General features: G+C 38.7%; 1 protein-coding gene across 1 annotated transcript in view; it reads right to left on the bottom strand.

The window, feature by feature from the left end:
- Positions 1-250: 250 nt before the first annotated feature.
- The window catches only part of LOC103812865 (histone deacetylase 9), a 149874-nt gene continuing 125655 nt past the window's right edge, over positions 251-24469 (bottom strand). The window contains exons 13-15 of the mRNA XM_050970996.1: positions 21073-21157; positions 15837-15990; positions 251-6769 (exon numbers count right to left, since the gene is read on the bottom strand). Of these exons, the coding sequence (XP_050826953.1) occupies positions 6730-6769; positions 15837-15990; positions 21073-21157 (279 nt within the window). The 3' untranslated portion in view covers positions 251-6729. The remainder of the gene's footprint in view (positions 6770-15836; positions 15991-21072; positions 21158-24469) is intronic.

Genomic DNA, 24469 nt, shown 5'->3' with positions numbered 1-24469 from the left:
GCTCTGCAATGCTCTGCTTTGTGTGTGTTTTAGCCTGCTATGTAACATTACTTTTACATTAACATTTGTGGTTCCTTTTTTATGCACTCCAGCTTCACCACGCTTCCCCCTTTATATTTTAACAGTCAGAATCCTATGATCCAACCAGGGTGGCATGTTCAAAGCTCCACTTCTTTTTCACACTGATTAAAAAATAAAACAGGCAAAAAAAACCCTCCTCAGAGTATTGAACTAGCTTACTTCAAATAGCTTTTATTAACACTAGGACAAGACTATAGCCAAAGAATTATACAAAACACAAAACAAAAGGGATTTTAACAACTTGGTTGAAGACTATTTCACGCCAATCCAATGCTCATATATCTATAATCAACAAAGTTCTGGAGCACAATATTACTTAACATTACTCATTGGATACTTGCAGATACAAAAATGTATCAGGAATAATAACAATGGTTCCTTTTACTCTTATGGAAATATTACTATCGACCTTTAAAAATGTTGCCCTTTGTGTCAGTCGCACTGATGCTTTATCCTTTATAATCTGCTCTGCCTGGAAAGACAAATTACAGATAAACTTTCAGAACTCTGAGCAAAAGGACTGGTTTTTATCATGGAAACAGATAGCAACATCAATTTCCTATGAAAAAAATAGACATTTCAGCTGTGTATCCCTAGACCAAAAAGTCAGTCTTGTAAAAACCCATGGCAGTAAGCTTGCTTTGAAAGCCTCAGTTATGTCTTCACCAGGTATTGCTTTAGGCTTTCCTACTGCATCCTAACTTGGAATATTAAGCCAATCATGAAATTTAAAATAGCAGTAAACTAAGCAGCAAGAGACATGAGTATGAACCTGTTCCCCTAACACATGACCTATGCACACGCTCAGGAAGCCAGTATAATAGATCCAGCAGAGTAAATTTTCTTTCAGACATACTTTTCTAGGAGCAGAACTGGCACTTCATATCTGAAAAAATTATGTGAGGGCAAGCTCAGATCTTTTACCTGGGCTTTTTAGACAGTTTTGTGTGGCTGAGTGCAGAGTTTGGGTTCCTCCTCTAGCTGCCTCCCAATTACCCAAAGCCTGTTAGTGGGATTTAAGTGGTCTTGGAATCAGGACATCCCATGGCTCTGCTACTGCAAATGTGCCTCTGGTCATGCAGGCATACCATCAAAAGGGGGGATGTGTGGAGATCTTGGCACAGAATCCTTCTGACCACACAGCACCAGTGCCACTGCCTGCATGCATCCCTTGTCTTTAGACCATCCCCACAGCAGCATGTCTTTGTCACAAATCACAGCCCTTATACATGACAGCACAGCTCACAGAGTGCTAATTGACATCCAAAGAGCAGCATCTTTGATGGTGCAGAACAATTTATATTTTGCTGTAATCTATGCTAACATTCTTAACCACAGAGCATGGCACTGGAGCAGGATGAAGGATTGTGCAGAAGAGACATAACTGAGAGTTGCTGGAACATCCATCCTTTTTGGTCTTTGCTTTCTGTAGAGTGTGATTTACTAGTGATTAGAACTGAGCTAGTAACAAGATCTCATGGGACAAAACCCTTTTGGATCAAGTGAAAAAAATGACATTGTTAAAATCAAAATGGGTTTCTTTTGAGGTTAGAGAAGAATGTAAGTTTCACAATTTCTTTTTTTAACAGTCAGCAGACAGCCAGCTAAATAGTACTCTTAAAATACTGCTGCAGTTTGGATCTGTTACAAAAATGAAGCATTTAATTGCTGCGAGAAGTGGCAAAGATAAGCTATTCTCATTCCCACACCAAGGGCCGGGGAATCTGTCAGAAAACAGCCTTTTTTCAGATGGTTTTCTTTGCTTTACAAGGGTGAATTCATTTACCCTTGTACAAAAACAAAGCAAGTGACATGACAAAGAAAGATCTTAAATGATAATTTAGAACCCAAACTCCTTCAAATCCAGGATAAAAAGCAAGTAGCAGAAATTTGATTTAAGAGAGATCCTTTCCTGTGGCAGGTTCCACACACTACACCCCCCCTCCCCAGGTACATAATCTGTTTTACTTCCACATGGAGTCTGTAAAAAAAAAAAAAAAAGTGTAATGGTTCACAAAGCTCTATTGTGACCTTTAAAAATAATACAACCATGCACTGCTTTGCTTCTGGAAAGGCCACTATTGAGGAAAAAAAATTCCTCTATCAGTCATGTTATGAAGTTTCTGCTGGGGGCTGAGAACTTCTTGGGCAAATGCACAGCACACACATCAGCACACATGGTGGCTGCTGCTGCTGCTGCTTAGGAGAAAAAATAGCCAAGCCAGGTTCACATCTGCATGAGTTTGGGCGTGCTGGTGGGACAGAGGGGACATTTCCCAAAGAATAAGTGGTTGCTGAGCACCTCCTTGCCCCTGCAAGCTAACAGGATTAGTTGTTTTACAGCCATCAGTGCCTTTGGAAAAGTTCCCTCTAATTCTTTGTCCCAGACACATTGCCCTGAAAGTGTCCTGCTGTCTGTCTACAAAAATTAGTCAGTCTCTACATTCTTGCTCTCTACAGGATCTCTGGTGTTGGCTGCAGCAAAACCTTTCTAATATTTCATCTCCGGTTATGACTCTCAGCTTTTCAGAGAGGCTGCACTTAGATAAGACACCAACTAAAATACCACATATCCACAGAGGAGCTTGTTTTGCCGCTTATATTCAGCCTGCAGCATGTTGTTGACTTTTTTTGCAAAGTAAAGGCATTGCCATCTTTATTTGCATAAAATTTTCCATTTCTTTTATGATATTTATTTAAGATAGCTTAATGATTTTATTTTTCTCAGATTCACTTATTTTGAATTAGTTGCTTCATTTGCACTGAAAGAAAAATTAGGAAGGTTAAAAAAAGGGAATAATTCTGTCATCTTCATACTGGCAAAATTCCCACGAACTTTGATTACCCACTAGAAATGTTGCCTGAAAAGAGATCATATAATCAAGCTGCAAATTATATTAAAACCAAATGAGCATATACAGAATTCTTCCACAGAGTCCAAAAATGAAGTGCAAGACACTCATGAAGATTTAAGCAGTTTTGAGATTTGCTGTTCCTCACTGTTCTTACTCCAGCCCCAGGTAAGAGGCTTAAGCTGGATAAAAAAATCATTCTTTTCTCGATCTCCTGAGTCATGTCTCTTTTTAGGTTTCAGTTTGTACTATGAACTGAAGGACCTAAGAATACAAGAAAAGTACAAGAAAAGCACAGTAATACAAGAGAAGCTCAACTGAGCTTAATACTTTGTTCCTAATGCTAGAGAAGAAAATTAACTAGAGCAAGCATGTTACTGGGAGTCGCTGCTGAGGCATCTCTCCTTCTGGTGGCTGGTGATTAGTGCAGGGGCAGAGCACAAATTACTGCAGGATTCCCCCATGAGGCAAAGATTTGCTGCCAATGGCAGTGGCAGCCTGGAATGGAGGTACCGTGGGATGTCCTCCTGTCTGCCTGCAACCATCATACCACCAGGACCAGGCAGAGGGTCACCCTGGACTGAGTGCTCCCTGCTGCCTCCTCAGCTTCACCTTCCCCACGGAATCACACACAGAAACCACCCTCACCCCATCTTGTTTATGCTTTTCAGCTCAGTTGTAGATGTAATCTAAGCTCAGACATAGATATTTTGGCAGACAACTTGAAATATATGGGACTGAATTTTCAAAGGTGTCAATCTCTCTAGCACAGTGGGAAAGGTCTGTGGGAGACATGAGACTTTGATATCTCCTCAAAAATTGGAATTTTTACATTTGAAGCACAAAATTCATGCATCTTTCTGAAATTCTTGCAATCTGACGCTGAATCCAGTTAAAACTGGGCACTTTTAAGAGTGTCTATGTGAATATTTCCCTAGAACTATGACTAAAATTGCTGGAAGATATTTTAACTCCAGTCCATGGGGAGCTATTGACAGTAATAAAAAATACTGTGAGAAGAAAACAGCAGCAAGTGAAACTGCCCTCTCAGAAAGCCCAGGTCTGCTTTGAAGGAAGTGTTGATATTCACCATAAGCCTCAATCATTTCCCAGAGGGCTGTAAGATGCCTAGGAATGACATAATCAAAAAGCAATGGTGTTCTTGACTTAAAGGGGAAAAGAAAAGCAGGGGCTGATCCATCTCCCATTGAAATCAAAGAAGACTTTGCTGTTGACTTCAGTCAGAACAGAGTTCTGGACACAATCTGTGTGCAGTTTATTAGCACACTTGTTTATCCAAACGATCCTAACTTCAACCAGCAGCGTGTCTAGATATCTGCCTGGGACTACATCTGTACAAATGTGTAAGTGTGAGTTTATAATGTGGTTTAATTCAAATTATTCTGGCATTTTAAAAGCATTTTCAGCTAAGAAAGACAGCTTTAGCTGATTTGCACCCCAGAAGACATAGTTTGATTGAAAAAGCTGGAAACTCACATTTCAGGTTGCAATTCATATGCAAGTTCATGCAAGCTAAGAGCACAAACAGATTTTAGGGTTAATTTTAAAACAATAATACTATGCACTCAATTAAAATTTTGCAGCCATGATTTCAAAATGTGAAAAGCTCTACAAATTACCCAACTCATCAGCTATAGCCCTTGGTTTCCTCGAAGGGAAATTTCTTTGATGACCATAACAAAATTGCAGTAAATGGCAAGTAAGATTGCCATCAGAAGTCTGCTGAAAATGCAGGAGGAACTCTTGATTGCTTTAGTCATGTGAAAAACCCCTTCAGAACAGCCCAGAGTCAGGCAAGGTGGCTTACACCAGGAGTTAATTTAGCCTGATGGGACTCTTTGCATTACTAAAATGAGCATGGTTTTGGCTTGTAAATGGGGGGTAGAATTTTATTTCACTTTCTGAGGGTCAGAATTTTATTTCCCTTTCTAAGGGGTATACATTCATTCCAGAGTAAACCTTTCAGAATAAAAGTTTACTCCACATTATAGGAAATGACATCCCTTTTTTTAGATTTCCCTTTTCAAAGCATGCCTCAGATTTCTAACTTGTAGTGAGGAGTTTGGTATAAGTAATAAAAGTCTTTAAAATTAAAATGCTAATCGTAAACAAACCCAAATGCATGAAAGATATAGTCTGACTGCATAACAAAAGAGAATTATATAATTCTATTTGAGTGAAATCTTTCATCTTTGATTTACAGGTTTGAGTCTGCCTATAACTGAAACCATATTGTTCCATATCTTTCATATCATGGCCTTCCCCAAAATCTTGTTTTAATTAAGGTTCCTTTCAGATTTCAGAATAAAAAGCATGACAGTCTTCACTTATGGCTTTAATATATATCCTTTCTTTTTTTTTTCTTTTTTGAATTTGGCAAATATATAAAAAAATGAACATCACTTGCTTTTAAAAGCTGAGCAAGCTATCAAACACTGCAAGCTGAATACTTCAAGGTATCTCCTGGGGTTCATTAGGTGAGAAGGCTGTAAACAAAATAAAAGTTACTGTAGCAGAGTTTTGTTCATTTGAAGTACTCTTACATACATGCCCCATTTCTCTCTCTCTCTCTCTCTCTCTCTCTCTCTCTCTCTCTCTCTGACAGTAAGGCAACACGTGTAACAGTTTAAGCGTTCATTTTCAGCTAAAGGCACAACTCTATGTTACGTTCTCAAACATGGAATTAAACAGCTAAAGTCACATTGCAGGGAGATCTTGCTGCACTTCAGGGATCTAAAATAAAGCCTAAACCCTTTGAAGCTTCTGAAGCAACATCAGTTCTCTTGGTGCAGGACTACATAAAAGAATCAGTTTGTATTCACGACACGACCTGTAAAAAACACTCCCCCACAACCTCCACAGAAACACCTGAGCTTCAAATGAGCTGCACGCAGTTACTGAAGGTCGCTGCTTTGGAGTCAGAACGCAGAAACATTTCAGAACAAACCAAAAACACGTTTGAAAAACTATCCATACTTGATCTCTGCTGCACATATGGTGAGCGCTACTGTCAACTACAGAGGGTACAGCACTTTTTCTTAAAGGCAAAAGATCATTTTAGAGAATCGTGAATGTGTTTTTATGATAGAAAAGATTACATGAAATGGGGAGAGATGGCCAGGAATAGGGAAGAGAAAATAAAGCACCACCAAGCACAGTACTTCAGGGGATTTATAGTACAATAAGAAGTGCTTTCCCTTTAGCTAAAATCCCTCATCATAATTTAAACGCTTTTCACTTATTCAGCTAAGAATTCATTACAGGAGGTTAAAAAATGGCACATAAAATAAGGGTGGGGGGTTTTTTCTTCATTACACGGAGCAAAGAAAACAAATTCTATTAACAATTTAACACAGTATGAAAAAAATTATCCAGTAAAAAGTGTCAGAAAGTGATTCACGGAGTTCACAGAGTATGTTGCTGGCTGCTGCGTTTCTCATATCTATAATCTATCATGTAGAATTTTGCAACACTCTATTTCACAATTTGTGTTGGTGAGTGGGTCAAACAGCATTAAAAAAGCATGCTCTGGGCTCTTTCTCCCAAGTCCGTTTTACTGTAACTCTAGAATTGTGGCGGTTACATTTAAGGAATCTTTCAGGCTCTTTCAAGTCCATCCAAAGAACAAGTGAAGCTGCTACTCTGAGTTTTGTGCCCAGTGTTTATGTTCCATCTGATCTGTGCCACCCAAGAAGCAGACAAGACATGTCTGAGGGTGCTTTGGGGGATACACAATGATGTCACCCACAGGAAATATCAGGGAGGACTTGGCACTTCACAAGGCTGGCTCTTCTTCCATGGGCTCACCAGCAGCTCTGTAAAAATAAACAGGCAATCAGAATACGGCACAAGAGTACACAATGACATTGTAGATTTCCATGCATAATCAAAGCTGATTTTTCAGCTCTCTCAGATGTTTATTTGTGTTATTCAGCTATCCATAAATAGAGTTTCTTTCCTAGGAAGTATAAACAAATGTCAAGTGGAAAAACATTTTAGATCCAAGCAATCACCGAAAATGTTCCTGTTTATATTAAAATATGTCAGAATATTTTATAACATTTTGTCCAGAAATGTACATGCTTTGTGTCAACAGAATCAAATAATTCAATGAAAAAATAGCTGTGATAGTTATATTTTACAAGCTTTTGGAGCTAAAAATACATGCATTTATTTTTTTCAAGCACACACCATTAAAGCAAAATTGTTCACTAGCAGCCAAGAAGTGTTCCCTCCGAGGTAAGTGTTCCCTTCTTCTCCAGTCCCCTAGTTTTTGATTTTGTGTTTTCATAGACACATTGCCTGCCTGCCTGCAACTTTCAAGACTAAATCCTGAACCTGATGAGCAAATCGCTATCAAAAAAAAAGGATCTAATAATTATATCAAATCAGATTATATCTATATCTTTTATATGGAAACCTCTAGGAAATTATCAGCTTAGGCATGATGACCTCTCTAAGACAACCAATAAGAAAATGATGAGTGCACGTATGCTGAGCTGATGTCAAGTCTTGTAGTTCCTCATGTCTGACAAGCTACTACACGTGAGGAATATGATGGCAATTACAAAATGGGAGGATTCTGAGAACATGGAGAGACTTCATTATCGAAGGGCAAATAATTTGGACAGAAACCATTTTTCATCTCAGTCTGTCAGCCTTAAGAACTACTTTAAAATAGTGACTTCAAGCAATTTTGAAATCAGGGGAGAAAAGTAAATGTAAATTAATAAATGAGATGTTTACCAGTTAATTCTTGTAAGCCAGTATAATAACTGGCTTCAGTGAAACATTCCTCAGAAAGCACAAATTCATGAGAAAAAAAATTAAGGGGGGTTTGCTTGGGTTTTTCATAGTTTATTCAGCAAGGAAGCCAGAGAATTTTAAATTAATCTGGAATTTATTAAAGTTTTTCCCAATGAAAAAATCAGCAGTATGTCTTTAAATTTTTTTACAGGTTATTCCTTTGTGATTTGGAATGATCACTCATAGTATGTTGAAAAATATGACAGGTGACTGACATGTGAAAAAGATGATCTTTTTCAGACTAATCACTTTCCAAAGGGTATAAACTCTAAAATGTGAATGATTGATAAATCTCAAATCTTTAGTTCCTCGCCACATGGTGGAGGATGTTTCCTATGCACAGTAACCACTGCAGCTCCCTCATTCCTGAGCAGTGAGGTGAAGCCCCCTTGCACTCTCTTTTCCCTCCCTTTTCCTTTGTTCTGGCTTGCAGCAGAGAGCACACAGTGGCAGCCAGGGTGAGATGGAGCCCTGCCTGCTGCTGAGGTGCTCAGCTGCAATAAAAGATCACACACCAGGTGAGGAATTCGTAGGGTGTGTTGCTGTTGTGCTGACCAGCCACTTGTGGGAGACCTGAAAGTCCTCTGGCACAAAAGAGAGGGTCAAGAAGCCCTTGTTAAACATCCAGAACCTTAGGGGTCTGTCTGGAAAGAAGATAATTTGGAAGCATATGACAGCTCAGATTTTAGGTTCTGCAAATGAGAAAAAATATATGTCAATAGATTTCAGGTGGTGATTGGCAGATCAGGAATGAAAGCCTCTGGAAGTGAGAGTAGGGGTTTGGACTATTCATAAGAACTTTCACAGGGAAGCAGTACATGCAACAGTCTGTTCACGTGTGTGTGACTTCTGGGACTGACATTCTCATGAACATATACAATTGAGGTTCTTATATAGGACTTTTTTCACTGGGAAATTTTTCATTGACAAAGATGCTTCTGAGGGCCAGGAATAGCCCTCACTGATCTTGAGTGTTATATTCTAATATATTCCAATCTATTCCAATAACAGGCCAAAATTCTGCACCAGCCAGAACACAAGCACTAATAATAATTTTTACATAGAAGTGCCAGATGCAAGGTCCTTTTTAGGAAAGAGAAATAAGGTTAGAGTGCCATGGCAATCCAGATCTTTTCTTGCAGTGTGGGTGGGAAGACTGTGAGAGTTCACAGTCTTCTTCAGTCTCCTTTTGAAGACTTATGTGTATGCTTTAACTTCATTTTATTAGTGTCAGAGAAGTCACTGAATTTATCCAATGGTTTATCATTAAAAACATTTATTTTTATGAGACAACAGCTCAGGCCTCAGGAGTTTTGTGTGAGAGCCAGTACTGTTTCAGGGGCAAAGGACAGAGAGAAAAACACCGTAAATCCCATAGCTCTGAGCAGAGAATCAATACATACCCATTCTGACAAAATCAAAAAGTTGTCAAAAGAAAAATCGAGGGGGCAGAGTCTGACAGGCCAAATTTGTGTTACTTCAGCTTTGTCACTGTGAGTTACATCAGTTCAGTCAGTCCTCCTGTAGCTGACAGGAAGTTGGCATAAAAACATAAAACAGGCAGAATCCCCACCCCACATTGTATGCTCAGAGCGGTTCCTCGAGATGCAGCTGTGAGCTCAGGTCTGATCTAAACCAATTCCATGCAGTCAGCAAATTCAGAAAGACACCAATTGAGATTGCAATGATTATAGAACCACAACTGCAATTTTCTCTAAGGCTTCACTGTGGCTCATTTAAACTGCAAGTTCCTAAGAGCTGAGCCCTCCTGCATTCACTTTGGTGTTCTGTGAAGAGTGCTCATCTCTAGCTCTCTGTATGTAGAATTCTGACTATGGCAGAATGAAATAATCTCTTTGCAATTAATGCTAAACAAAATGATGCTGTTTAAACCTTCAAACAAAATAAATAGATGAGGCAAAAATTTAACCATATGGATAAAATCTGGCAAAACGTGTGACATCTTAAATATTGTTCTAACGGCAATTAAGAATAAATGCTATTTATGAGAAAAATAATCAAAGTAATTGATATCTACAATTCTTAAAAAAAGTAGTGTTTAGGAATTTACATTAACTCTGTACATAACCCAAAAAAGAAAATGTTTCTCTTACCTTCTTTTTAAAATGAGCATTACAGAGAGTCCTCTGAGCTAAATTATCACACACACAAAAATAAAAATTCAAGGTATGTTTCCAAGGTAGAAACTGAACAAAAGATAGATTTTTCTGGCATGGTATGGCTATTTTATGCTATAATCTGTTCCAAATTTAACTCAGCTGTCTCAGGGAAGATCTTTGTAATTGAAAAGTGATCCTCTGGTAGCAAAGAGCTGGGAAAAGAGATACATTTCTATATCATGAAGGTAATTTGGGGAGTGTCTAATGACATTATATATCCTGAGTAAGTGTATATCCTAGTAAAAATGGACTTAGTATGGATCAAAGAGAAAGGAACTAAAAGTAAAAACTGTCCTAGTTTAAGAGTAGAATAAGGTAACTACATATATTCTCTCAACAGAGGAAGGAAAGTCCAAAAAAAGCAGATTAAATAAAATATAAACTCTGGTAAGTTAAATGTAAACCCTCAATGAAGCAAACTAAAGGAAAGTCTGAAAAGCAACATATTAAAGGCATAAAAGCTAATAATAAAAAGATCTTTCAAAATACATCAGAGGAAATTATCAAAGCATAAAAGGAGCATCAAGGAAGGTAGACCACAAAAGTAAAATGAACTATTTATATCTGGGTTCACTAGAGATGTGTCAGTGAGATTTTATTACTTGCAGATGAACTATCCTAAACTGAATCAGTGCTAGAACAAACTGATACACCAAACATTGCCAAATTTCTAAGGGCAGATGATATTTGTCTGCTAAGTTCCAGGGAAGTATGATTAGGATGTTGTTAAAGAAATAGTTATTGAGCATATTCTACAGCTTAACTCAGCAAGAGGTAGAGAAGGCAAGAAAAGCAATTCCCCTTCTGGAAATCATGGGAGGTACAGTAAGCCTGTATGGCAAAACTGAAAGCAGCTACAATCAGTGATGGAATTAGTAGGCATTTAGGTAACAGTCATTTGGGTAAGAGTTAGGTCTTAACACTTATAAAGATGTCAATTCTTTCAAATTTATTAAAAGTTTCTGAAGGAAATTAGAGAAGAGGGATTGAGTTATTTTCCTCTGCAAAGAAGGTCTTACAACAGTTTTATCCAAGTGCTTAGAAGAACCTTGGTTTTTGAAAGAAGGTCCTTCCACAGATTAACAATGCATCAAAAGCAGGAAACACAGAATAATATTGGTGAATTTTCACCATGGAGGAATTCTCCAGAGCATCTCAAAAAGACTAGGCAGACTGCAAGTAGATTTAGGTGATAATGTTTGCTGATGACACTAAATTGCCAATACTACTCAGCTCTAAGGCCCATAGCAGCATTTCTGCATGGAGAAGAAGGCACACAACACAAATACAGAATACACAAAATGAGGGAGGACAGCTTTAACTATTTTAACAGGGATGGCTATGACTGAGAGCTTGGAGTTAATGGTAGAGGAGCAGAAAGCCACAGAAACAAAACATCCCCAGTATTAGCTGCTGTGTAAATTCACAATGTGCCCAGGACCTGGAGTCCTGCATGCAGCTTTTACTCCATCTCAAAGAAACTACAAAAAGCACAGAGAGGAGCAAAAATCATCAAAGGTAAGAAATTATTTCCATACCGGCAGGAATACAGAGTCTTGAGAAGCTCAAGCCTTTAAAACCAGATATGGGTCAAAGATTATGAGTAAGAAAAGAGGTGGTTTTCTTTCTCACAATACAAGACCTGGGGGTTTCCCAGTGATTTTATTTGTTAATAAGTAAATGATGAGGCTGATGAGGCTGTGGGGTTCACTACCCAAGTGCTTACCCAGAGGTGTAAGCTGGCTCAAAAAGGTTTTGAAAAGTTTATGCCTGTGTATGTATCCTCAAGGCTTTTACACAGGATGGGTCAGATAGAGCAGTTAAGATCTATCAACTCACCAGGGCAAGGCTGGCTCTTAGCCTCCTCTACTCCTGGTTCTCTTCCTTATGACCCCACCATCAAAGGACAAGAAGGTGAGCAAGATAAGGGTGTAGGCTGACCTGGGAAAGCTGTTCTGCAGCTCCTGAGCCTGGAGGGGATTATAAGCCCTGTGGGGTATGGACAGGCATGTGCTGTGTACTCAGCACACCTGAGGTAGGTATCCAAACAGTGAAATGGCAAGTGAAGCTTTATGAGTTGACAGACAAATATGGCAAGTGACACTAAATGGTAGCTAGCTGTACCCCATGATTCAACCATTTGCTCTAGTATGTAATATAATGCAATTTGACTGAAACTGCAACTGGTAGCTCTGTAACACTAAGAATAAAAATTATACTTTGTTTTCATTTCCATTTGAGTAAAATCTATGCTCAGCTGAACCAGAGCCATAAAGTCAAATTCTGATAAACGTCATTCTCAAGATTTACTGCTTCCTGTAAAAATAGTAAGTGCAAAAGATCTCTCTCCACACCCTTTTCTTTTTCCATTTTAAGAAGAAACATACAGAAGCTCTAAGGTATCAGGGACAGCAGCGTACTGAATATTTCACAGCACACTTTCTGAAACAGATGTCTGGCTAAAGCAAATTCTAATCAGCTAAATCTGTATCTCACATAGGGAATAAACAGTTATGAACACACAAAAGTTCTGGTAGTTAGAAATGTTTTATAGGGCATGCCTGTTCCTCTAATTGCATCTCTATTTAAATCCCTGTTAGCACCATACATGTTTCCTATCCTATCCACAAACTCCTTTTTCTATATCTGTACTCTTCCAACGTCTATAATCAAGATTCAATTGGACCTTTAGATGCAGTTATGCTTTGGTAAAATAAAACACCAAAAGCATAGCAGCTTTACACGTTTTTCTTCATTTACACTGCCAGAGAAAATCAAGTAAAAAAATAATCGGCACTGTCACTTGAAGAAAAGAAAGAAAGAGAGAAGAAAGAAATAAAAATACTTTATATGGGCCTTAGCCAGGAGCATTTTATCCATCAGTGGTAAATGAGTCAGATATGAGTTGGCCAGGAAAAGAACTGCTTTGCCCAAAATCTGAGTTTAAAGTGAGTCATCTCACTCCAACACCAATATATCCTCCAACATAACTGGCCAGAGTTTCCCGCAAAGAGACTCTTGCTGCTGCTCTTCATCTGGAGGCCTGACCATCCAGAGCTGAAGTGGACAGGATCTCTGCCATCAAATCAGAGAAACAGCCTTGGAGTTACAGGCCAGAACTATCAGCCTGGCTGACCGTGGTGGGAATTAAGAGGAAGCAAACTAACTCCTGGTGTAAGGACGGAACCTTTCAGGCTGCCCTGTCAGCCATGGTGCTTCCCGTTCTGCTCCCACCCTACCTGTCACAAGCAACTTTCCCAAATGAACACTCAATGCAAAAGCTTGCAACAGGTCTTCAGAAGGTGACCCCATCTACACCAGTAGGAGGAAGGGCACACCTTCTAACAAAGCTTGAGACCCCACATGACTCCTCACATCCCTGCTGCCCTCTGCTCGCTGTAGGAAGTGTCTGGAGAAGGTGCATTGCATACATGGTAATTTATTAAAACAAGCATTAAAAAAAGTGAAAAAGCAAAGCTGAACTCATCTTTACATTACTGCTTTGTGTTGCTATGTACCTATGAAATGAATGGTGTGCTTATGTGAAGTGAAGTAAATTATACAGAACCCAAAGCATGCAATGTCACAGACTCACTCCCTGGACATTCCATGATGGATTTTCATTCCCACTCAAAGAGCAGGCAGGTCCTCTCAGGTTTCCTCGCTGTTGAGGACTCTCAAAATCCAACTTTCAGGGGAATGACTTTTGATTCCATATTGTTCCTTACAATCATCAGGAAGAAAACAATGATAATGATGCTTAGAAGCCTCAGAAAACCTAACTATCAATTTTGGTCCAGTGGGACAGCATTTTTCTTGTCCTGTCACTCTCCAATGGCAACTTGGCTTCATGTGACTTTTTTGAGGGTTACAAGGGTAGAAAGAGATTTCAGGACACATGAGTGCATAGGCTTTTTTTTTTTTTTTTTGTGCTGCTGACAAATGTCTGCAGCACCAGAAAAGATATTCCAAACGAAGTCATTTTTCCACAAAACAATTCATCACAATGGATTCATGCCTACAAGAGTCCAGAACTGATGAAGTGTAATGAATCTGGCAGCCACATGAATTCCACTTGTGCACATTTCAGTACATCCATTTTCTGCCATGTTTCTCAGCACTGCCCTGAAATTCTGTTTTCAGAATGGGTGGAAACTGTCACAGGTTATCAGCTGGTAGGTAATAAGTACAGTAATTAAGTGCAGCGTTAGTCAAAGGGTTATTTTGTTCAAATCATGTAGGGGTAGCATTTGCTCTTAGTAGTTTTGAGTGAAGGCACATAACAAATAAAATTTTTAGTTATTCTCAGCAATGTAAAAATACACAAAATTAACCATGCCCTTTTCCAGACAATTTATGGCTTTAATTTGCTTCACTGCATTATTTCCAATACTTTAACTAAAATTATTTATATTTCAGAGCTATGCACACACAAGTGGGAATTCTTCTGTCCCTAGCTAGCAGAAGTGTCTTGTAACTGTCAGAAACTTATATGAAAAACTACATTATTCCTTAGTTGAGCACTGATTACCACAGTCACAAATCTAAAATACATCTTGTGTTCATCATGGATTCTTCTCTAAGCGTTTATAATGCTGTCTGCAATAATCCTAGCACAAGAATAGCCATGGCATATTAAATATAATTACAATTGGAAAGGTAATTATGAAAATACTGTGAACTTTACTAGCTAGCTCCACTCCCTGTGTGTCCCTTTGAGCCATGCCTCAATTCTTTGACAGATGAGTGTTGCCACTGTTGAGAGGGATGCTCGTTGCCAAACACATCCACAGCTTTGAGCATTGCACTATTCCCCTGGGTGCCTATCAGTTCAGTTCTGATTAAAAGACACAACACAGGAGGAAAGAACTGAAGCAACTAAGAAGCAGTCACAATGTAGGAGCCATGGATCCTTCTGGCTCCACTCCCACCACTGCTCTCCCTACCACAGCTCCCTCCTTTCTCTGCTGTTGTTCTACAGCCTGATGAGCTGATGAGTCTCCTTATAAGGCTTTTTTTATCTTTCCTCCCCCCTTCCCTGTTTTTTGTGTATGACGGAACTCAAGTAGTTCCACTACATTTTGTGTCTTTCTCTACTGGAGAAGACCAGGAGTATTTGTCCTTAAAACAAAAAAAAAAATAGGAAACTCCAAAAACTTCTCCAGTGGCTTTTCTGATTATAGATGACACAATATTTGATGGCTACTGTATTTTTTTCACGTGTAATTGGCAAAACACACAATAGCATTTACTGCATAATTCTCTTAATTTGTAAGTTGAAAGCAATTTTCATTAATGTAAAAAGCAGATGACAAGCTGTGAAAACCAGCACTCTCATTCTTTGCTGGTGTACCTTCATATTAGTACATAGAAAATGTTGGCCCTAATCCTGGTCAGGATAGCTTTACGTTTTATGCTGGCACTGTTCACATTTCTTCCAGGGAAGTAACTTCTAATGCCTGTCTAATATCACTCATTAGTGATTTAAGTCCACTTTTACTAAATTTATCTGACTGTTTGTTGAATGCCTTCCTAGAAAATTAAGAGATATTGAAAGCTTCTAATGAGAAGAATATGGTTGATTACACTTGACCGTGTCTATTTACTTCATACAGATATTGCAGTTTTTATGAAGTAGCAAGAAGTAGACACGGGAAGAAAACAAGGTTCTTGTTATAATCACGAACTTTAGTACAGAAATAGAGATACCAACCCCAAAAAACTGCTAATATCTCTGCTTCCAGTGGCTAAGTGGGAGAACTGAAATCTGGGGATGAAAAATTCCGGATATCTTAATTAACAGGTAATTTTGAAACAACCCTTAGTCCTCCTTTCTTCTTCATTTTACTTGGCTGGAGAGAAAACCTTTTTGTCCATAATAATTTCATGCTCTTACCTGCTGCCTTCCTGAGGAATACACTGCTCAACATCCACTGAAAGAGAGGCCATAGCTGATACTGTTTCTGTCTCCTCCCTCTCCTGCTTCTGAGACTCAGCCAGAGCACAATCCACTGGCACAGAGTATGGCTCCACTGACTTCCAGTACTTGCCTAAGGAAAACACACATAATAATTTATGGGAATTTTAGCTAGCATGGTGGTACAAGAACAGTAATCACTTAGTACAACACTGAGTGATTATAGTTTAAAATCTCTGTGGTGTAAGCAGTACAGTTGAAATTTCAGACTGCAGTGAAGAGGTTTATTTCTGAACCTAAGAATGCCAAGTTGGAAAGCGCTTTCGTTCCAAGAGCTGTGTCACACCCTTCCCCAGAAGGTAATAAACTGGAGGAGTAGACTAATGAACACAGATTGTCAGGAAGGCTATTGGCTTTATCTGCACAAGGTGATGGGAGTTCAGAGCAGAGTTAATAACTAGAAGTTCTGATATGGCACACAGTCGATGCAGAGACAGCAAAATGTAAAAAATGTACATTGTTGTACAAAGTGCTCACACAGCACTGTCTTGAAAAGGAAAGAAGTCAGAAATGCCAGCTCAGACTGAAGTGGTGTTGCCAGAACAATCAGGTTTGTTAGTCCTGGATGTTCTTTCTCCTCCAACCTCAGGGCGTATACTAGAACAATAATTTAGCTAAAACCTTCATATATGAACTGGCTGTTGCTGGAAAGCTGCCAGATATCATAAGGGATAGAGCTTTCTGGTCTGCTATGTAAAAATACAGCAGTGGATTAAAAGCATGAGTATTTTCAGATTTCCTCCTGCAACAGAAGAAACTCATCAAGCAATGCAAAATATAATGGCAGGTGACTCATCCTAAACACATAAAATGATCTGCTATTAAGAAATAGCAGCACAGCTATTAAGAAACTGTTTGATTATTGGAAACCACATGAATAAGCACAAATTTACATACATATTTCTTAACAGTCCAGTAAAACACTGAGCACTCACTAATTGCCAGGTGGATGACACCTGGGGATTAGGAGCTTTGGGAAGTCTGGGAGCTCTGGACCAGAGCTTACTCAGTGTTTAGCAAGAAGCTTTCAGCAGCTGCTGCAGAGGTTGGATCGGGTACTTATCTGAGAATTAGACAGAGGTTTTCAACAGCTGTGAAAGAGAGGGGATCAAGCAGGAGACCTTTCCAAGGACTAAAAGGAGGATTTTGGCAGCTGGGCAGCAGGCTGAGCTGAGGTGCTTATCCAGAGGGTAGCTGGAGGCTTTGACAGCTGGGAGGCCAGGCCAGAAGTGGTGCTGCCTGTGCTGCAGAAAGGCTGCTGAAAACTCCTTAGTTGGTAACACAGCTCTCAACACAGTTTCAGGCTTTTGGAAGGATGAACTTTTCCCTCCAGTGAGAAAGCAGCTGTCAATAAAGTCTGAAAATGTCTTTATTCAAAAACATCATTGCAAGATGAAAGCCCAAGTCAATCTTCAAGAACAACAAGTGAGCATGGCCGGAGTGTTTCTTTGAACTCTAATAGTGTGCACGTTTGAGTAGTTAGCAGAATCTTTAAATAACAGGGACCTTCTGGGGATAAAATGTAAAGTGTATTAAGTATCCTACAAAGTTGAGATTAAGTGTTAGGAGGTTGGCTTTGCTCCAAAAACATGAAAGACGGAGCTAAAAAGTTATGTGCATAACAGTAGGCTCAATGATTGGAGCCTGGCAAATTTTATAAAAACAAGACAAAAATATTCTCTATTATTACTGTGCTCAGAGACCATATTCTCTATTCATTAAAAAAATACACTAAAAACAAACAAAAAAGTTATATGAGCATTCCACAGTGTTCTCACAGATCCTATGTACAAAAGTCAGTTTTTGCAATATACACCCAATTCAAACCCTATAATTTATGAGCTAAATGTTCACAGAGTGGGTGGGGCTTTTGTTGCAGAAACAGATGTGCAAGAAAATCAAATCTGTTGGCATGGGAATAATACCCCCTCTTGCCTATAAAAGAAATGAACCCATGTTCACTGCTGGAGTTTTCAAGGGCTTTTATTCATAAAATAAAATATTAGTACCCAGCTACCACTGTGTTGCTCTCCTGCAGCAACAATAAAACAGCATCAGTGAGGATTGCTACATCACATTCGTTCATTCACACACAGGCTTGCACACCAGCTGCCCCCTGAATCCTGACTTTCTTGTAACATTAAAACTCAGGGCCAATTCAAGCAGATTAGTGGGCTCTCTGCACCCATTTAACTGCCCTTCACTCCCAAGTGATTGGTGGTGTTCTTTGTTTCCCCACACTGAGAGCTGTGTTATGAGAGGGGCTTCAGAAAGAGAGGGAGCAGAGTCAGGCCAGGAGGCAGGTGGCAGCCCATATACTGCAGTGGAGGGTCCCAGAGAAAGGAACTACCTGGCAGGGTGTTTGTTGCTTGTGAGAGGAAATGTTTAAGCAGTCACAATTAGAAACAGCATCCAGGTAGCAGCAGGTACCTCATGAGAAGAGGGCTCTGTGATACTTGTGAAAAAACAATGATAGGTTTCTCCTTAAAATCAGAAAAATGTACTTTACAAACACCTTGGGTAAGCAGCAGAGCTTTGCAAGCTTCTTTTTATCCAGGACAACATGTGTCTGCTGCACACAAAACTACAGGCCTTGAATGCGTGCTCAGTCAAAAGATTTGCAGGCCAAGAGTTACGGAATGGGGAGCCAATCACAGCACACAGCTCCCAAGAAGCTTTGTTAGGAGCTGTGGATTGGCAATTAAAAGAAGTCAAAAAGTATTGGCCTCAAACCACTCCAGTCTCTGAAAATGCCATTTCTACTGTGCTCTACTGGAATGTGAAATTCTACCAGTTCTTCATTGAGAAGAACTTGGAGCTCAAGGGAAAAAATGAAGCATGGCATGCTGTTGGTTTCATTCATACAAAACTTGAGCAATCATGGATTGCAAGGAGAGAACAATCAAGCCAAAACAGTCTTCTAGGTATGCTTTGGCTTTCAGCATGAAAATGTGCTGAAGTCTCCTTCAAAGATTGAGCGCTGACTCAATAATAAATTGGAAATAATAAAAGGGAATGTTTCTGTCACTCCTATAGGCATTTGTAATTGCCTTTCAAAGATTTGGATATGGTGTACAGCTTGCTTGGAAAACAATGTTTGGTGCTGGCATTCTGCTGTTTAACAGGATTGTTTAGAAATAGCCTGTTACATGCATGTGGGAACTACTAATTCCAAAATTGTTACATTTTCAAAGGAGCTTTGTCAATACAAAACTCTCAATACAAAACATTTATAGAAATTCTTTTCTAGTTAGAAAAGAAGTTGTCTCTTAGTATATAAGTATTGTAACTTCAAGGTTTTGCAAAAAAAAACCACACAGGAGGGGCTGATTTGGTATAAAATGTTGATAATATTAATTGTGAAAGTTGGATCACAGAAATCCAAACCCAATATCCAAAGGCAATGCCACGATCCAAACAAGCCAAGCTTTCTCAGTACCTCTTGAGGTGCTATTCAACAGCCTAATGCTCTCCAGCCTGCCTAACTCTGTACAATATTGGACAGGTACTTGCTTCTCTTAGATCTACATATACATCACAAAGCTGCACTGAACTTCTTCAGGGCTCCTTTCTGTCATCCAAGCATATTCCTTCCAAATACTTGGTCTCTCTCCAGACAAAATGAGGTAAATGTCACTTTTTAGGTAGTTGCAAGAAAAGGCAGAATGCTGTATTTAAGTGAGTCTAAACCCTTAGCAGCCTGACAAAGGTTTCAGAACAGCCCACTGGACTGTACGACTGTACCAGTTCAGCTGAAACCTAATTGTGTTAAAATTGAGTCATTCTGCAGAGCTCTGGACTATGTTCTTAGATTTACACTGTATATTTCATCCTAAATCCACTTCTCTCTCAACAGCCATCAATTGTGTGTATTCCTATTCTTTTGTTTGTTTCTCAAGACACCCTTTTTTTGGTTGCAGATCCATTTTCCATTACATACACGTTTTATTTCAAACAGAATTGCATCTCTTTTCCTTGTGTCTCTGGTCTGTGTGTGGCATTCTGCCCTTATTATCATTTGCAAATCTCTTATATCTTGCACAGTACACAAATCTCCTTAACCTGCTGACTCCTTCCAGATCATTAACAGATTATTAACAGGGAATTTTAACTCATGAGCTACCCAGGGATATACCACTCAGCACAAAGGACTTATTGGAACATATTACATGCAGCTGACTTAATTAGAGCTTTTCCATGTCTAGGTGTATACTGGATATATATGATGAATTATATACCTACAATGAATTTTGTCACCTTGAAACTAAAATCAGATGGAGAAGTACTGCATGAGCAGTGAATTGGGCATGGTGTCCCTTTTAAAAACATTTTCTTTTTTTTTGCATTTATTTTATGTAGATGAATCCCAACCACTGGTTGGGAACCACTGATTTGTGGTTCATCTCAAATAAAGGAAAACATTTGTTATTCATTTGTTATTCTAAAGGAGCCAGAAAACAGTAGAAGTCAGGAAGCTCCCACTGGCTCAGTAAAATGGCAGAGACAAGAAGATTAGAGAATTTAAGGGATACATGCTCAGTTGGACTAAAGCAATTCATGGCATAAAGTTCTTCAGTGAGCAAATGCCCTAAAACATCTGGGTAGTTAAGGGTCGGGGTCAAAGCCCACAAGTGAAACACTAATGTGTCCTCTGTCTCAGAAACAATAAAATAATGCATTTTTTAACACTGTTCCATAGATCAGTGCCTAACTGGAGCTTTTTAGCTTTATCTCAAGCTCATGTGAATCTCAAAGTGAGTACCTCATAAAGGGCTGCAAAAACAGAATCTGACAAACTATTCATTAGAGCTCTGATATACCTGTCTGCTCCTGCCCCTCACTGACAAACATCTATTTCATCCAAGCTGCTCTGGAATGAAAAGATTTGGGAATATTCAGGAATCAGAAATGTTTAAAAAATTTTAATGGGTTGCTTTTTCAAGCCTAAATATGCGGCAGAAACAAAGAGATGCTGAAGAAATAAAAATAAAAGCATATACATATACATGTATATAAATATTAGACACAACATATCAATTTATACATAAAACATTTTCCCACTCTTTTCTCTGAAGCAATAATTTCTATGACATTAATTAATAATAAAAAATTACCCCAAGCCCACTAACCCACCAGTTCAAACTGAGAAACATACTTTGAATTTCAGTGGTCTTTTTTAAAGAAGCTATTGCATTCATATTGGGGATTTGGTGCACAATATCTTCCGGGAGAGGCTCCAGCTGAAAGAACAGAATAGAATAATATAAATATTCAATAAGCCACAGGGACATAAAACAAACTGAAATGAACTAATCCTCAGGAAAAGCTCAGCCCAAGAACTGGTTAATATGTTGCTGGTATCAGTTCTAAATGTATAGTCATGATTTTGTTTTCTGTTTTCCAGCCATGTAATTGAATTCCAAGGGGCTTTTCTATTGGCTGCAAGACTAATCTATGGAGTCTCTGAAGCAGGTGCATGTCTGTGTATTATTCATTAAAAAATGCTAGTTATTTGTGTAATTTTTGTAGGTTCCTCACAAACCAAATTCCACTGTGTCTGTATACGCAGCTGGGCACTCCAAACAAAACCTTGCTGAAGCCACATTGGAACTAAAGTGTGCACTCTATTATCTTTATTTTTCTGGTGTCATTTCACCTAATCATCTTTCACATTTTAAGGTTTATAGGGGAAAACCATAAAACACAGCTGCTTTTACTAGCTTAACATTAATTTCAAATAAAGTAGCAAATAAAAAATGGTCATGCAGATTAGAAGTAAATTTCCCTAAGTAAGCTTTTTACAGAATCAGCTGCATTTTAATTTCCTAGTTTAATTGTATATTCTTTGAGTAGGACTGCAGTAGCAGAAAGTAGTGTTCAGTTACTGCATAGTTATTTTTGCCCTGCAGTGGATAAATATCAGAAATAAACTGTATTTTGAATGTCACCCACATCTGCTTTTTTGCCCACCCTCCACACATTTTCTCCTAGGAAAAAAGTAAAAAATTGTTTGGGCTTAATGCTTCTCCTTGCACTGTAATAACTCCATTCTCCTTGAACTGTGCTAAGAGTCATGAAACTCTTCTGCTTCCCCACATTAACTGCCATGGCTGGGTGTGCAGGCTTGCATCCTGAGGGGTAGCAACTGTGCCAAGGTGGACAAAAAAGAGCAATATCAATACCAATCTCTCCTCTCTAAAGATAAGGAAGTTCAGCCACCGTTGACAGGAGACATCTGTACTGCAGACAAAACTCCTTTCTTAAGTCTGCCTGGGTCTATTTTAAACTAGGTCAAGTGAAGCCCACCCAAGGAGCTTCCTTTGCAAAGTTAATAGTTCAGTAGCCATCATATACTGTCCTCCAGGTTGCTACCACTGCATGGCTACTCACCAGCTAGATAAAATCAACTTTGATCCAAGCACACACAGTGGGAAGTAACTGCAGTGTGGATACTCCCTCAGTGGTGCTATTTTAAGCAAGCTCAGCTACAAATCCCAAAACTTCTGGGATCCTGCCACTACAATCAGCAGTGAATGCCTGTCAGCAATAAAGACATTGCAAATATCACCAGTCCTTTGGAGTCTTGGTAACTATAATGAATAGGGCTGTTCATGTCATTATTTCCTTAGAAGCCCATATGGGATTGCAGCTGGAAGATTTTCTTCTGGCTAGAAACAATAGCACTATGTTTTGTTTTCACATAGCATAAATCAGCCCATTCTGCTCAGTGCTCAAGCATGCAGAGAAGTGCTGGTTGGACCTGACTGGGTCCCAGTGCTACTTAGTTCACAGAGGCCAAAGTGAAAAGATTGTTCCTATCTAGTATGCATCATGAATTAGCACAAAGACAGCAATTACAACACAAATAGTATTTCAGATACTTCAGCAATCCTGTAACCACATCTACTTTATCATCTTCATAGGTGGCTCTATTTGGTTATGCAGGTGCCTGGGGGGAAACTGCATATTTACGAAAATGCCAACCAACAGATCAAGCTTTACAGGTTTCAGAACAATAATCCATATAATAACCCTAATAATCCATACCTTGAATTACTCAGATAAATAGCATTTGCTTTATCACTTGTCATTTTCTGTTTAAAGTAATCTATCATTTGGCTAGGAAGAATATAAAATCCTGAAGTTCTCTTTGGTCATACTAGGTGCAGGGACACATCAGGGGCAGCAAAAAATAGTTTAAAGTTCTGTTTCATCGATTTCCGAATTCTTAAGGCTTTGATGACTAATTCATTTCCCTAAAACAGAACAAAATAGCTCCAGGCCATAGCAGTAGAAATAATAGTAAAAGGTATGGAATTGCCAGACTGCAATTTGTGAAAGCTGTGTCTTGGTTTGCCCTTTGAATATAAGATTCTTTAGGTAGACCTTTTGTACTATGTACTGATTATTAATTATTGTGTACTAATTATTAAGATATTATATTAATATGTAATCTATGAATATATTATATTAAAATATTATATTATTGTATAATATATTATCTTAATAATTAGTACTATTTGTACTAATTATTAAGATGGGAACAACTGATGTAGAGACAGAGGAGATTTTCTATTAAAACATGGATATTTTGTTGCCCTCCTTAAAGCTGGATTTTTGTAAGAGACAAACCCCAAAAGGTTTGATTTTCCCTAATATATCAAAACCACCTCTTTATTAATCAGCATAGAATTTTTCTTAAAATAAGTAGGCTGCATTTGAATATCTAGACACATCAGGTGATTATTTAGAAATGGCAGATGTGTTTTTAGAAATCAGAATAAGCTGATGAATCCTTAAAAGAAGAAAAAGGGTAAAACATCCAACACCTATCCCAATTACTACTCCATCTGTTAGCACTACTAACAATTTTGTAGGTGACGTGAGTATAATGGGCATGTTTGATCATTTCCTTAACTCTTTTTCTCCACAAAACTTTCATTTTATATTCCAAGCTTGGCTGAGGCAGGCTCCTAAGCCTTTCTGTCTCCTCATCCTTAAGTACAGCTCAACAGACCTTGGACCTTCTTTCATATCAGGGAAATTTTATCAGGCTCCACAAGTGAATTCATTACACCATTCATCTTGCATAGCCCAAAATAAAGTTCCATTAGAAAATCACTGCAGAAGTAAAGCCAGTGGGTTATGGCAGCTATTTCTATACTCTTTGAATTTAGACTGCCTGCATTAAAAAGGAGGATCCTGTTGGCAGTTATCCACAGGTTGCATACAACTGTATAGACACACTGGAAAATATCAGCAGTTAGACCCAATACTGAACAAAAGAAATTACTCTCCACCTGGCATATATGGCATCATCACCTTCACTCCTACACTTACTGGCATTCAGATCATAAAGGCTACTAAATCTGGAGGCTAACAGAAAAGAAGCTGAAAAGAGCACTGGAAAAACACCATCAGGAAAGCAATCTTTCAGAGAAGAACAGCTCAAGTCTGCAGAAATAACCAAACCACTGGAGAGACAGTTTGGACCAGACACAAAGGGTCACATTTTCAAAGCTTTTACATGGCTGAATCGGGCTTTTGTGTCC

The sequence above is a fragment of the Serinus canaria genome, chromosome 2 (assembly GCF_022539315.1).
Source record: "Serinus canaria isolate serCan28SL12 chromosome 2, serCan2020, whole genome shotgun sequence".
Lineage (NCBI taxonomy): Eukaryota > Metazoa > Chordata > Aves > Passeriformes > Fringillidae > Serinus > Serinus canaria.
The sequence above is the reverse complement of the archived record's forward strand: the minus strand, read 5'-3'. Positions and strand labels throughout refer to the sequence as shown.